The following is a 16,610-nucleotide window of genomic DNA, read 5'->3' as shown; positions in this document are numbered from 1 at the left end:
TGCACTTGTGTAGAGTGTGACGTTTGCATGTCCTTGTGCAAATATATGTTTTCTTCCTCCTGCGTTCCAAAATCAATCTAGGACTTTAAATTGCCCATAGGCGCCTGCATTTGACCAGCTGCCGGTTTGGGGTGAATCCAGGTGTTATGTGTATATATGTGTACAGTATATAGGGGCTAGCACGCCGGCTTCACAGTGCAGAGGTCGCAGGTCCGCGTTCCGCTCCGGCCTCCCTGTGTGGAGTTTGCATGTTCTCCCCAGGCCCGCGTGGGTTTTCTCCAGGTCGTCCGGTTTCCGCCCACATTCAAAAAACATGCATGGCAGGCAGATTGAACACTCCAAATTGTCCCTCGGTGTGGGGGTTGGAGTGACTGATGTATGTCTTTGTGTTCCCTGCAATTGGCTGGCAACCAATTCAGGATGTCTCCTCCATTTTTCTTTTTTGTTGTTGCTTAAATTAATTTACTTCCAAAAATATGCAATACAGTATGTCATTTTTTTAAATTTATGTGACTTCATTTATATTCCTATGTGTGTGCGTGCGCGTCAGTGGAGGCACCGCGCGCGCGCGCGCGCGCGCGTGTGTGCGTGTGTGTGTGTGTGTGTGTGTGTGTGTGTGTGTGTGTGTGTGTGTGTGTGTGTGTGTGTGTGTGTGTGTGTGTGTGTCTTCTACCACGGATTTTGACCAATCAAGTCCGACTTTAACCGAAGGAGTTGTGAAATCAGCTCCTACAAGCGGCTCCCTATTAAGAGCCGGCTCCAGTCGTTCACTTCAGGGAGTCCCTAAGAGCCGGTCCGTTCGCAAACGACACATTACACACATCACGAGAACCGAGTACGGCACGAAAAGAAGTCGCCGGTTGTTTGCTGTAATGTTGTTTACCTCCTTCGCCTCGAGAATACGATTTGAGAATAGATTAGCTAACAGGGTTGAGTAAAGTAAAGCGAATGTGTTATGGATCCTCAAGGATACCTTTAGCTGTGGCACTTTCTTCCGACGAATTTACAAATCTCGGAGTAAGTATCGTTTTACATTTGCAAGTTCTTTGTGTGTGGATTTTAGTTACTGGGCATTCCGTGGTTTTTCCCATCCGCTGTTTCTTGAGTGACCAAGAGTTGCTGTTGTGGTGTGTTTAATGTGGAAGTTGAAGGGTTGCATTCAAGGAATCCTGCGGGACTTGCCTTTCAACTTGCAACCACCTGTTTCAACACTTGATAAACGACGACATGGAACAATTGGCCATTCATCCGATTTTACGCACTTTAATTGTCTATTCATTTTTTTACATCTAAACCAATGAATTAAAATTTACGAGAAAGACGAGAGAAACCTCCCATTTGTCATGCCAACCATTCCCACGACGTGTTTCCTGAAACGGCCGTGACACCGACAGCAATGTTCCAAAGTAAATTAGGCAATTTGCATTGTACCATCAATGTTTTCATTCATTTTAATTGTTAATGTTATATTGTTCAAATGCGTTTGTTGTTCGTGAATATGACCACTCACGTTGTTGTAGATATAACCTAAGCCTCTCGCAGATCTCCCATATCTGATTCAGACTTTTACCAAGTGAATAATACAGTGTGATATTTCAGAATCAGAATCAGAATACCTTTATTCGTCCCGCAATGGGGAAATTTGCAGTCCACAGCAGCAATTGAAGAGGGATGGGGTTGGGGTGGGAGTGAAAGGATAGAAAACAAGATATTCTAAGCATAACAAAATAAAAATGTCAACTGTATACTGTGCAAATGTAGATGTGCAAAAACCGTTCTATAAACAAGACTGTACATATTGCAGAGATGAAATGCATTTCATCTCTGCAAAAAAAAAAAACAAAACCAAAACACATTCCGCTGGGTATTGTTTTTAAGTACATGTATTGGCTTTTAACTTCTTACAACCCACAACCCATTGTTTGCAAGATAATTCGACAATGGCACTGCTTCTTTAAGTGTAATTTGTGATTTTAAGAATACAAAGGGTTGTGTCAGGAAGGGCATCCGACGTAAAAGCTTGGCCAAAACAAACGTGCGAATCAAACCCCTGAAGATGGAGGACACTGATTTGCTGCAGCGACCCCTGAAGGGAAACGTCCAAAGGAAAAGCAGATACTTTTCTTCCTCCCGTCCACAGGCGCCGGTATTTTTCAAACACATTTATAATCTTCCAAATAAGACTCAAATCTTCCAATATGCTTATTACCTGTTCAGGACCAAGAGGAGCCTTCTAACTCAAACATAAGTCGCATCTCATGTCTTCTTTTCCTTTCTGCTTTTCCTCTCAAGGGTCGCCACAGCGAATCAGTGTCCTCCATCTAACTCGGTTTTGTGCATCATCTTCTCTCACACCAGCTACCTTCATGTCCTCTTTGACCACATCCATAAACCAACTCTTTGGTCTTCCTCTCGGTCTCCCGCCTGGCAGTTCAAGGCTCAGCATCCTTCTCCCGATATAGTCCCTCTCTCTCCTCTGGACATGTCCAAACCATCTCAGTCCGGCCTCTCTAACTTTCCCTCCAAAGACTCTAATATGAGTTGTCCCTCTAATGTACTCATTCCTGATCCTATCCAACCTGGTCACGCCCAAAGAAAACCTCAACATCTTCATCTCTGCTACCTTCAGCTCTGCTTCCTGTCTTTTCTTCAGTGGCACCGTCTCCAGTCCAAACATCATAGCTGGTCTCACCACTGTTTTATACACTTTTCCTTTCATCCTAGCTGAAACTCTTCTATCACACATCACACCTGACATTTTACTCCAGCCGTTCCAGCCTGCCTGGACACGCTTCTTCACCTTGTTTCCACATTCTCCATTGCTCTGGACAGTTGAACCCAAGTACTTAAAATCCTCTACCTTCTTTATCCCTTCTCCCTGTAGCATCACTCTTGCACTTGGATCCCTCTCATTCACACACATATATTCCGTCTTGCTGCGACTGATCTTCATTCCTCTGCTTTCCAGGGCATACCTCCACATCTCTATTTTCTCCCCCACCTGTTCCCTGCTCTCGCTACAGATCACAATGTCATCTGCAAACATAATGGTCCAAGGCGATTCTTGTCAAACATCGTCTGTCAGCCTGTCCATCACAGGACGGTTTGATCCTCTCATCTAGAACTGCCTCATGTCACAAAGAGGGTATAGAAAGTGATGAATAATTGGATTGGATATGCCTTTATTAGTCTCACAGTGGAGAAATTTACATTTCACAGCAGCAAAGTGATGAAAGGAATGAAAGTAGAAAAACAAAATACATGAGCTGCTGGAAAGGCAGCCACTCTCGCCGCGCCGTCTTGAAGTCAAAAGAACAAAAAACAAACTAAATAACAAATAATATGACAGCATAGAGACAATATGACAAATCAAAGACACAGAGAGACATTCATTCTTCAGGACTTGCTGTACCCTCTTTGTGATGACATGAAGCAGTTCTAGATGAAAGAGGAGATGATCAAAGCATCTTTCCACCCGTGGATCAGGGACATCATGGTGGAATGTGCACATCGACTACAAGCTAAATGTTGAAAGCAAACACGCAGCTGTAGCATCCATTGACGAAAAGAGATTGTCTCACATCTCCTGTTCCACATAAATCTGCTTCAATTCCAAGCCGCAACAGTTCCAGATACGCATCGGCGCTCTGCGCTGACGCTCCTTGCTGAGGCTGCCTACTCGGGCGCCATTTTAGTTTAGCTTCAACTACTCTTTCGCATAGTTTCATTGTATGGCTCATCAACTTTATTCCTTAATAATAATAATAATAATAATAATAATAATAATAATAATAATAATAATAATAATAATAATAATAATAATAATAATAATAATAATAATAATAATTCATCTGTAGTTACTACAAATCTGCACATCTCCCTTGTTCTTAAAAATGGGCACCGGTACACAGTTCATGTATTTCAAAATAATATTTAATTGTCATCAAGTGCAATACTGTCCAATAACTTTTTATGATTATTCTGAAATTCGTTTAGCGCCAACACTAAATTGTTGTTGGAAAGAGGTCACTTAGTTTCCTGCTTACACTGAGGTTCAGTGTGGAAACCTCTTAATCTGTATGGCTAAACTTTTACAACCACATTTGCTGAGCTGTTTATCTTTACTTTGCCAATCGAATCAATGTCATTTTTTTTCCTTTCGAATGGGCTATACAGGTTAGAAGTCACCTAAAATCAATTTTGCCTTTCACTTCACACTGAACTGATTGTTGTCAACAAACCTCACCAAAATAATACTGTGGACGGAGGAAAAAGTTGTCGCTAAAGATTTTTCGAGACTTAACATGATGTAAAAGGCAGCCGGGTAGCCCAGTATTTAGCGCGTCGACCTCACATTGAGAAGGGATCAGCTCTGTTCTCCCCGTGTGGATTTAGCATCTTCTCACTGGGCCTGTGTCGGTTTTCTCTGGTTTACTCTGGTTTCCTCCCACATTCAAAAAAAAAAAATATTGCTAAATGTGAGTGTGAGCGTGGGTGGTTGTTCTTCTCTGTGTAACTTATGATTGGTTGCCGCCTACTGCCCGAAGACGGCTGGTATAGGTTCCGACACCCCCACAACCCTTGTGAGGATAAAGCAATTGGAAAATGGATGGATGGATGAACATGATTTGATTGGATTGATTAGTCTCACAGTGGAGAAATGTAAATTTCACAGCAGCAACGTGATGTGAAAAAAAAGAGAGTGATGGAGGGAAATTGCCACAACAGTACTTCGTATGTACCAATTTTATACAACACAGTACATATTTTTTTTATATAGCACTTGTACAACAGCTATATCTGTAACAAAGTGCTTGACAGAACACTTAATAATAATAATAATAATACACAGCAGAACAAACAACAGAAAACACCAACACTAAGACAACTTGACTATAATTACCTTGTTGTTTGATGCGGTCACAGATAGAAGAGGAGAGAATCAAAGTCTCCCCTCATCAGTGGTTCTGTGTTGGAAATGGAAGATGTGCTTTAGCATTTTTAACGTTCAAAATTAGGAATGCCGGTATCATGTTTTTTGAATCAAAAGCTGATGGTAGTTTTAGATTTTTTTATCAGTGAGTCAATTTCCATGGAGGGCTCGAATACAGGACCACAGGGATGTCAGCAATTTGGGGCTTGCAGCTTAAAGTGTAATGAGCAGTCTGGATGTACTTTGTAATGAGTGTGTATTTAAATAGGGTGGGACTGAGGATTTTCTTCTGTTGTCAGTAGTAAATTGTGTTTTGTGCGTCAGAACGTTTTTCTGCTTTTAGGTTGTTTTCTGCCAAACTTATATTGCTCTTTAAGACAGTGGCACCACACAGCCTTTGTAAGTGTAGTAGTGAAAAGCTTTTGGTACTCTATGGACTCGTCTGGTCATCAGCCAATCACAGGGTACATAGAGACAAATATTTAGAGTCACATTCATACTTGTATAAGTCTCTAGTCTGCAATCTAACTCTCATGTGTGTTTTTGGAATGCTGTAGAAAGCCACAGTTAAAAAAAAAACGAAAAGCCACAGCTTCAACTAGAGGTCCGTGACCCAGATTCCAACACTGCAACTCAGAAATATGTGGCAGACATGCTAACCACTACGTTACCATCCTGCCTGGCTGTGAGATAGCCATGGGTATATTTTGAACTCCTCATTCGACGTTTTTTTCAGATTTCAGCTGGAATGTTGGACAGATTCATAAATGACATGAAATATCTATGTTTTGCTTTTAGGTGCTACGTAAAGGATGAGCCATAAAACGATTTGTCTCATCAGTACATACAGTACAAGGCATATTTTTTTTACCGGAGTAGATACCTGGTTTGTTATGTGAATATGGGTAATGTAGTAAATCATACGTTCTTGATGCTGTTGAAGAAGAACATCTACGCGTCTCAAAATTGTGAACATAACTGTAAATTAGTGACTGTAGTACATTTAAAATAATGATGACGCAGCAATGGACTGACCAAGACAGATTTGGACGGCTTGAAATAATGACGAGGTGGTGATGATGATGATGATGGACTGTTGGCACGGCCACTGGAGAGTGACGAACTGGTAAAATGGACTGACATTCCCAGCAGTGGTTGTTGTGCTTTAATTGTAATTTTTGCCCCCAAGGAAATGTCCAGGAGGTCCAACGAGATGTCCACCCAAAACATTCACCAATCCCATAAACAGGAGAGGAAAAGCAGTTTCTTCAAGGTACACGTCACAGCATTACAAATATTTTTCAAAGGGGATGTGAGTTGGAGCCCAACTTGGTAGTCTGTTTCTTGCCTGTTTTTCCTGTGGGCCGCATATTTGCTTTTTGTGGTTTGATCCACTCAAATGTTTCCTGGATTATTTTTTTTCTCTCTAGCCAATTGTGAAATGTTCTCCCAGTGACTTTAGGTTAAACCATTTGAACTTCATAGGTCTTACTCGATTCTAAACAATTACCTTCAGTATGTTTACATGTATCATAAAAGTAAACAAAATGTCACTTGAAATCAATGTAAACAGTTTTCAATTGCATGTAAAGACCTCACTTTTTTCAAATTAAAAGTGAAAGTTGGGTTCACAAGCCCAAACTACTCCATTTCAAACCAGATTCCTCTTACATGCATATGTTTTAATTGATCAGAGATATGTTTAAATTATAATCTGTGCATTCAAACTGGGCATTCACAAGAAAGTAAAGAAAAAAAGGAGAACCCAACTGCTTGTATGTGAGTAACCTGATTCTGTTCCAACAAATCTGAATGATACTGTTCCATTCTTCAAGACTCTTTCATTGCAGAGTGGAGTGTAATATCAAACTGCAGTGTAAAAACAAAAGTGAACTGTGTGAAATGATATATGTATTGAGGTAAGTTTTAAATGGATTTAACTGAAATCCAATGTTTGTCATTAAAAAAATGGTGGCGTCTACAGAGGAACAACATTTACATTGGAATACTGAGAAATTCTGAATAATATCCAATTTTACGTTGTTAACTTTTTGTTGTTATGACTGTCAGTGTGATTACTTAAAATTTGAATTTCCTCACAGCTGAATTGATTGTTTTGTTATTCATGGTGATAATCGGTAGCCCAGTAGAAAGATAATGAGGAAATGAAACAAAGTACATCAGGTATCACACAGAAAATGTTCTTTTTCAGGCTAAACATATAACAAAATGCAAGATTCCTCTAAAACGAAAGATAAAAGGGTTGTGTGCAGTGTTCTCTGTGTCACATCCGCTCCAAATGTTGGTTGTCACATTTTCCTTTTTCCTTAGAGGATTACCATTAAGCTCCTGTGTTATGTATTCGTTACAACCGCCCCTCTCTATAGATATATATCGATATATACGTACAAACATACAATAGAGCTATACCTAATTAATAACATAAGTAAATGTATTCCTAACACACAACACACCAATTTAAAGTGTTTCTTTTAAACATACATCAAAACCCTTAGAACCTCACGTTTAAAAACAAAGAACACCAATACTGTACTTAAAAGATACACTCATTTGTATTTCATGGCCAGGATCTAAGGCCCAATTTCAAATGTTTACCAGCCACATTAATTAGAATTTTATTTTCAAGAATATGACAACAAATCCGGGCCTCCAGTTTCCTCCCACAATCAAAATGCAATACTTTGCTTCTCTTTTCAACTCCGCCACCCCCACCCCTTTCAGTCTATCTGCTGTAGATTGCTAATTTCCCAATTGTGGGACTATTAAAGGCTTTCTGGTTTTAAAACTGATGCTGAAAAACAAACATGGCAGGCTGATTGACAACTCTAAATTGTCCTTGGGTGTGAGTGACAATGATTGTTCTTCTCTGTGTGCCCTGCGATGAGCTGCCAACTGGTTCAGGGTGTCCCCCGCCGACCGACCGAAAACAGCTAGGATAGGCTCCAGCAACCCCCGCCAACCATGTGAGAATAAGCAGATTGGAAAATGAATGAATGAATGATAACAAGTAACCTTTCCGTACTTTTAAGGAAAAAAAGTACTAAAGTGTCACTTTTGAGTCATTCCTCACCAGCTGTATTTACTCACTCCTTTATGACAAGAATGCCCCTGAATACTTGTTTACATTGCTCCATTAATCTGAGTGAACATTCATTTGCTCTTGATTTGTGAATGTCTGCTAAATTGGCGGAATAGTTTGCTTTTCTTTTGGGTTCTGGGTGCCAGGTCCATTTGATGTATGGTATTAGCTTTCATGTGGATATGTTGCCTAATGTTAAAACCACCGTTTTGCTCACTGTGGTCACGTGTGGTCACATCAAGGCCTAAGAGCTACCAATAAATACAGTCGCTGACAGTGTAGTATACAGTATGAGGAAAAAATGATCATGTGACTATGCACGGTACACCATTTGAATAACTGCATACCCTTTACATGGGAATTTCGGACCTTTTTAAAAAAAATCTTAAACAAATTAAAAAACTATGCTGGATCATTTTTTTTGTGGAATTGAATTCAAAAGGTGGCCTGAATTTCACAACTGCCAATCTGCCCACACTTGCTGCTTCCGTCATGATTCTCCACCCTCAGAAAAGTCCACGCTGGCAATGGTTTGCCGTAGCGAAATTGAACTATGTACTCAATATTTGCCATGATATATTCAAGATTATTTCTTAATTTCGTGATCTAATTTGACTTCCCCATAAAAATTGAAAGGAAGACAAAGACGATTATTCTAGGTACTTTTCTTCATTGCATCCTGTGATAAGAAGAAAGGAGCGTCAGCGCAGGGTGCCAATGCGTATGTGGAACTGTCGCGGAATTGAAGCGGATTTATGTGGACAGGAGATGTGAGACAATCTCTTTTCATCAATGGATGCTACAGCTGCGTGTTTGCTTTCAACATTGAGCTTGTAGTAGACATGCACATTCCACCATGACGCCCCTGATCCACTGCTGAAAAGGACACTGATCCTCTCCTCTTTCATCTAGAACTGATTCATGTCACAAAGAGGGTACAGCAAGTGCTGAAGAATGAATGACTCTCTGTGTCTTTGTGTTGTCATATTATTTGTTATTTAGTTTTTTTTTCTTCATTTTTTTTTACTTCAAGATGGCGTCGCGAGAGTGGCTGCCTTTCCAGCAGCTGCCGTATTATGTTTTTCTACTTCTTTCTTTCCTTTCCTCTTCCTTTCATAACTTTGCTGCTGTGAAATGTAAATTTCTTCACTGCGAGATGAATAAAGGTATTACATTCAGTCCAATGCCATCCAATACAATACGTTTGATCAACTGTTTCCACATCTATGCGTGCCATGCCTTTGTTTAGCCATTATCCTCATCTTTGCACTTCTTGCCATGAATGTGCTGATTTTTTGGGTGGGGTTTCTTGGCAGTTGATTGAGTCCTTTGCGTTGGAAATTGGCACTTTGAAAAAGGAGATGGGAAAAAGTCCTGAGCCAGCAGAAGACCACAAGATGGATTCAAAGCATGGGTGAGCTCTGCTTTGTGTCCCTTCCGAGATCGTCTGTTGCTGTGTAGTGTACCAAGTTGATCTGACACAGTGCACTAGCACAAAGCAGAGAGCACAATTGAGAGATTTTTTTTTCATGAAAAGGAAGAAGTAACAGATCACCTGGTCACAGTTCAAAGGTAATCTGACTGGCGTGTTTTAAATTTTGAAAAAGGGTGTATCATAAGTGAAAGAAATACTCAGAAATATGATTAAACCTTGTCATCCAAGACTGGTTAAAGATTCAGTTTGTATTTTCAAAACATTTCATTTTGATCCTTTCTTTTTTTGCAGAAAAAAACGATTGTATCATGGTGTATGTAGGATTTCAATATGTAAAAAAAATGTAGCCCGATTTTGAAATTAGGCAAACGATCCATTTGTAGCATTTTATCTGTAAAGTATGCTTTTATTTACATTGTGCACTTGTTCACCAGTGATAAAGTAGACATTGGTTATCAATTAAGGCTTTTGGTAAGTGAGAATTAAACTGAAATGAATTCCCAAACAAATGACAACAACAAACCAAAATGATACATTAAATGTTTTCCATTTATCATTTTACATCAATTTCCAAGAAACAAGATGATTTAAAAGGTATATATGTATTTTTTTTAATTATCTAACCTCCCTGATACTTTCATACCGTCTGAAACCTATTTTGACATTTTTATCTTTTTGTGCTCAGACGATACCTTGGCTGCTTGCTCAGCCACGATTCATTTTAATCTTGCGCTCCACGCCCCTTATGTGCTTTCTGGATGTTATACTAACATCCTTCTGTATCTCAGTTTTTTATGGTCTGTTTTTCAGGCTGGGTGAAGAAGTGGGGGATCTCTTCCTACGAGCATCTCCCTGTGCTAACATGGGGACTGGACTGACTGGAGTCAGAGATTCCGGATATGACTCTCTCTCTCGGCGACTCAGTATTTTGAACAAATTAATCAACACGCATCCTGTGTGGCTCCAACTTGAGCTCAGTCATCAAAATGCCATACAAATACTACAGAACCAAGCACCTGGAGTAAGGAAACAGTTGATTCTAATATATCTCAATTTAGTTCAACTCCATGTTATTAAGAGAGCACTTACCCTAATTTCCAGACTCTAAGGTGCACCTAAAAGTCTTGATTTTCTTCAAAAGATAACCCTCGCCTGCAGGTGCGCCTGACATGTGAAGTAATCTTGAGTCACAACAGGTCTCACAACTATTGTCAGGAAGCACCGACTCCATTTCCCCCTTGAGAAGAAGTACAGTAGTGCGTAACCCCAGCCTCTACTGTAGCACCTTATAATGTGGTGTGCCTTACATTTGGCAAACTTTTTTATATACATTTCTATATTATATTTGGATTTTTTTGTTCTTTCATTGAAGGCGCACCGTATAGTCTGGTGCGCCTTATATATGGAAAAAAGTTTGAAGATACCTTTTGGGTGGGTGCACCTTATACACCGGAAAATACGGTATTTAAATCATTTCAGTTCAACAAAAACTGTGTCATTACAAAAACCTCCGAAATACACACACACACACACACACACACACACACACACACACACACACACACACACACACACACACACACACACACACACACACACACACACACACACACACACACATTATAATACAGTAAAGTCTCGTTATATCGATATTCTCGGGAGTCGGAAAAAATATCGATATATAATATAATATAATATCCAGACAATAACAGTGCTTCTTCACCTCAGTGTATGAATGTGCGTGAGACAAGCAGAGTGTAATGATATTTCATATTCTGAACATAATATAAGGGCTCAGCGTGGGAATGTCACATGACCAAAGCCAGAAAGCAGGTAAGCTGTAACGGTCGTTACCTGAACTCTTGGAGATGACGGCTGCAAGTGGCGATACCAGGAAAAATGGCAGGCAGAAGGATTTTTTTTCTGTTTAAGTTAATAATTGACGGATGTAATATTAATCATCATACCATGTTTTGATGAATGTAGGCACAGAGCGCACATGAATGTTAGCATTATGTTTGACACAACTTGAAGTACCGTATTTTCCGGTGTATAAGGCACCCCCCCAATGAATGGTGTATTTTAAAACTTTTTTCAGATACAGTAAAGTCTCGTTATATCGATATCGGATATATCGATAGTCCCGGTTATATCGATACTATTTCTATGCACGCACGGAGAAAATTACATGCAAACAGGGTCGGATATATCGATAGTCCCGGTTATATCGATATTTTTTCGGACTCCCTTGAATATCGATATAACGAGACTTTACTGTACTATAAAAGGGGCACCGGACTATAAGGCGCAACTTTAATGAATGAAAAAAGTTTTCCAAATATAATACATAAATATACAAAAAGTTTTCCAAATATAGGGGACACCACAATTTAAGGCGCTACAGTAGAGGCTGGGGTTACCCACCACTCTTCTTCAACAGGGGGAAATTGAGTTGGTGGTCGCTGACAGTAGTTGCGAGACCTGTTGTGGCGCAATATTACTTCACATATAAGGCGTACCTGCATATAAGACGTGTGGTCATCTTTTGAAGAAAATCAAGGCTGTTGGGTGCTTACACGCTTGAAAATAGGGTTCAAAGGGACAATTATAGCACACAAGTCCACATTGAACAAACAATTCTCCGCTGGCAGCTTCAATCAAAACTGAATATTATCTTGCTGAAGTCTTAATTTGAAATGCATTACAAAAACACAGTCTCCAACCTTTATTTCATTGTCTTCTGATTGGATATTTCTTCCCCTGGCCTGTAGACATTTCTCGTGAGGAAGTCTTCAAGCCTGCAGAAAAAGGTGATATCTTTACGAATGGACAAGAATTCCCCAGTTACCGTGAAAGACTTTGTCGTCATGGAAAGCCAGTACAGTAAGTTTAGACACTTTTGAAGCAGGACTTTCCCTTTTTAAATGTGGCATCAGCAGAATAATACACGTTGTGTGTTGTGTATGGTGTGTCAGTCTACACAGTATTGACTGATTTTTCTGTGCCCTCCTGTTTACCTCACAATGGTGCTGAAAGCATCATTGAACTTAAATAAACAACAGCACAGTCACGTCCAGGTTTTTGCTTTTTGTCTAGTTGAATACTCATGAAACAGAAAACCTTAATATGATCCTAATTTTATGGAAATGGCTTACTTGTTCGGTCACAAATTGCTGAGAAACGTCTTTGGATCGTAATGAAAAAATGAAAGCTTGATTGCATTTTAATGCCTTTTATTTTATTTTAGTTTTATTTTTTTTTATCAAGTTGTGCTATTTGTGTCCTCCAGCTTTCACGTTGGAAGGATCCGGCCTGAGCTTTGCAGATCTGTTTCGTCTTGTGGCTTTCTGCTGCATCAGCAGGTATGCCAATTCTTGACAATCACTCATGTTCCTCTTTCTGGGCTATTGAAAAAAAAACATTAATATTTAACTTTAAATATTACTTTCTTGTTACAAATGGCAACACTGGCATTGAAACATTGTATACTACCCTCCTAAAATATCAGAGCACCCTTGATCAGAAACGTTATCAATTATTGTAGTAATATTATTCACGTCTGACACCAACCAAACATTTGAAGGATTTGAATGTTTTATTTCCGAGCATCGTGAATCTTGGATTCCACTTGCATAAGAGCGTTGTTTGTCATTGAGTTTGTTTCATTCAGACAGCTGGGATAGGCTCCAACATGTCCACAATCCTAGTGTTGTTGTTTGGAAAATGAATTAATTACTTTATTATTTCGATATTCAAATCAAAACACATGATGTTTTCTGAGATTCAGTGCAGACAATTTTAAACTTTCATTCCTGTGGGTTTGAAAATGTGTTTCGAAAAAAAATTGCAGTATTTGCGAGTGCTTGGGTATTTTCATCCCTGAATATGTGGTTGAAATAAATTGGTCTGCCAAAATCAAGTCTTTCGAAGAATAGTGACTCATCCAATTTTCTTGCTCCAACTTGATTATTCTTTTCTGTCTTGTTGTTTTGCTCCTTTTCATTCTGGTTTTGTTGCCTTTTTTTCCAGAGATGTGCTTCCCTTCACCTTGAAGCTTCCAGAAGCCATCGCTACAGCTAAAACCCGTGCCGATCTTGCTGAAGTTGCTAAACTTGGTGCAGGTTTGTTTGCTTTTATTTCATACGATAAAAGGCGCTTAAAATGTCATTTATTGTTATTAAATGGTGCAAAGGACCATGATTATATTAAATATCAAGTGTCATTTTGCATGATTGTCCTCTTTTGAACCCTTAGGGCTCTATTTTCATAGCTGTTGAATTTGCAGCACCCTGCATAAAAAAACTAGCGTTTGTGTTGGGTGGTCTGCAAATTTACATCACCTGCCAGTGGAGATATTGAAATTCAGTGTGCGTCAGTCTTCTGTATAGGCTGGAGCTATGTAGAACTTGTGTTTCTCCTTTGTGGAATTTAATTGGATGAGATGAGCCATCTTTTCGTTTTAATCTGTTGGATGTTGCTGCGCCACAGTCGTACTTGCCCGGCTGAATATATGGCACCAATTTTTCAAATTGAAACCACCAAGCACAATTTAATTAGTTGACCTTGAATTCTATCACGGGTCTTCGATTCTCCACGTAATATATACCTTGGAGATTAAGTTGACCTTGTAAGTGTTGGAGGAGAGTGGCCTTCTCTCCTCCGCGTGTTCATTAATATCGGATGATGAGTATTTTGTTAATCCAAATAAAAGCTGGAGTCGATGAACAGTACCTTCGAAGGGTTTATTTGCAGAATATTCCGGACACACATGATTTACAGACAATGGCTGCATGATCACGAGTGTGTTCACATCATGGACACACAACATATTTATTATATCAGAAGGGCGGTATCAAGACTATGGCGCGACACCGAGGCGGCATTCTTACAAAACAATTCCTAGCTTTTATCAGTCTGTCTTCACAAATTCTCCAGTATGCAGTGCATCAAGGTTAACAGATGGCTCCAAGAATCAACTTGGTTCACTCTGCGTATCAGAAGGTTATACAGTCTAAGTAAATATGGCGGAAGACACACATCATGACATTATTGAAGATGCACATCATTATATTGTTGAAGACGCAAATCACAACATTATTGTCATGACATATTGAGAAAAGCAAAATACCATGGCAGAGGCTTAACTAAAGAAATTATTATTATTATTATTTATAGTAGCATATTTTACAGTAAAGCTCACTTTTTTTTACTTTGATAATTTGAAATAATCCTTCATAAGTAAGTGTGTTCATTGGTGCCATTTTTGGCATGTCTTTTTGCACAATACATGTACCGGCACTTTTACACCGACTAGCGGTTATGCCTTTAGCATCCCCTTCTGACATTAACATCTGCAATGTTGTCCTCAGTTTCATTTTTCTTTCTTCTGTATAAGCAGCACGTTGGCACATCAGTCAGTCAAGGAGACCCTTGTCACACAAGACCGGTCACAGATTTTGGACCTCAATCATTTTAGGCACTCACCTACCTTTCTGAAGTCTCTGTTCCTATATAGTCCACTAAAAACTTCTATTTGTGTCGACAAATCTAAATATTTACACATCGCAGTGTGAATGGTGTTTGCAATGAAAACACGGAGTTGCCTCTCACTTTGGAAAGTCTTTTTCATCCTTTAAAAATTTAATTTACATTGAAAATAACATCAACAAAATTACCCACTTCAGATAAGCAGTGTTGAAAATGGATGGATACAGTCTATCTATATAATTATTCTATGCCAATAAATATCTGGCTTGTTTTCTATAAAATGTATTTATTAGCAGACCATGAAGAAACACTGTACACTTTTGAAATGGTCAGATATGTTATTTTAGTTTATACGCTGCCACTGACAAAGGCCACCCTGTGACGCAGAAAGTGCTGCATGGAACGTAACACCACAAGAGTGACCTTTCTGTCTATTCAAGCTCTCTGGTTATGACTCAGCTCAGAATTAAATCTGCCAGACTTCCTCTTGCTGCCAGCTTATTTAGGTGTCCAGTGTGACGCACGTCATCCCACCCTTACTTCAATGAGGTTTTTATGGATTGAAAGGGCACATTTTTTTTTCTTCACCTTCCCCCTCTTCGCACAGTGTCTTTTGGTAAGGTGACACCATTGTCAATTTTGTGTCAGGGGATAAAAACAATCAAACTGATGTTCACGTCTCATCAATGATCATCATATTAGCTGATCATTATAAATGCATTTCTCATGATTAATTTATTCACTGCCAGACTTCTTTTCTTTTCGGCTTTTCCCTTTAAGGGGTCGCCACAGCGAATCAGTGTCCTCCATCTTCCGAGGTTTGATTCGCATATTTGTTTTGGCCAAGCTTTTCCGTCAGATGCCCTTCCTGACACAACCCTCTGTATTTTTCCGGGTTTGGGACCGGCACAAGAAGACACAGGCTTATGTCCCCTTGTCGCTACAGAACAAGCAACTCGATGAACTTAATAAAGATGAAGATGCTCAGGAAAAGGCTTCCAAACACAAAATGGTCAGCAGCACAGCAGCATTCAAGCAAAGCAAAACTAGACTCACCATTTGATGACAATGCAGTGACATTGGATAATTTATCACGGCACACTTGATGATCTAGTGTGCCGCAGCACAGTGGTTTAAAATCACTGTGCTTATAGTGTATACATGCATACACATACTGATTATACAAAGTGTGTGTGATGTAGGAAATGTGTTTATGTTCAGACGATGTGCAAAAATGTGTCCACTCCAGTGCCCGGGTTTTTGTCATTTTCACTGTAATTGCAGGACCCACATAATATTGAGTTTTAGAAACCTTAGACTCTCTTATTTCATCAGAAAAAAGAGTGGTAGTATTGTATTGCCACCTTAAAAGCAGAAGTCTGTTTTTTTATAATTAAAACCCAAATATGTACAATAAGCATTTCTAAAATAGGGTCAATCCATACTAATGTGATATAAATCGAGGCTATGGCAACAAGTCACTGAAGGCATCATATGTCTTCATTGTCTTATTTACAATGCCATAATTTACAATAATTATCCCAGGAGGTTGGACTGCTGTGCACTAAGCTATATACAAAATAGGTGGCTCATACGCTGAATTTATGGAACATACAAACATGCACAACATGCAAGACCATCAACGTGGGCTCACC

The 16,610-nt window shown here is 39.4% G+C and overlaps 1 protein-coding gene across 3 annotated transcripts in view; it reads left to right on the top strand.

Moving 5' to 3' along the window:
- The first annotated feature begins 831 nt into the window (after positions 1-831).
- Positions 832-16,610, top strand: part of rin2a (Ras and Rab interactor 2a) — a 31,743-nt gene continuing 15,964 nt past the window's right edge. The window contains exons 1-7 of one of the 3 annotated variants that reach the window (XM_089012849.1): positions 832-1,017; positions 6,123-6,206; positions 9,350-9,447; positions 10,279-10,489; positions 12,240-12,351; positions 12,758-12,830; positions 13,498-13,589. In XM_089012849.1, the coding sequence (XP_088868975.1) occupies positions 949-1,017; positions 6,123-6,206; positions 9,350-9,447; positions 10,279-10,489; positions 12,240-12,351; positions 12,758-12,830; positions 13,498-13,589 (739 nt within the window). In that variant the 5' untranslated portion in view covers positions 832-948. The remainder of the gene's footprint in view (positions 1,018-6,122; positions 6,207-9,349; positions 9,448-10,278; positions 10,490-12,239; positions 12,352-12,757; positions 12,831-13,497; positions 13,590-16,610) is intronic. The other 2 variants (XM_089012850.1, XM_089012851.1) reach the window with 2 other exon arrangements.

Source organism: Hippocampus bargibanti, linkage group LG13, assembly GCF_051943395.1.
Source record: "Hippocampus bargibanti isolate YZ-2025 linkage group LG13, ASM5194339v1, whole genome shotgun sequence".
In the NCBI taxonomy this organism is placed as follows: domain Eukaryota; kingdom Metazoa; phylum Chordata; class Actinopteri; order Syngnathiformes; family Syngnathidae; genus Hippocampus; species Hippocampus bargibanti.
Note: the sequence above shows the minus strand (reverse complement) of the source record. Positions and strands in the feature narration are given on the sequence as shown.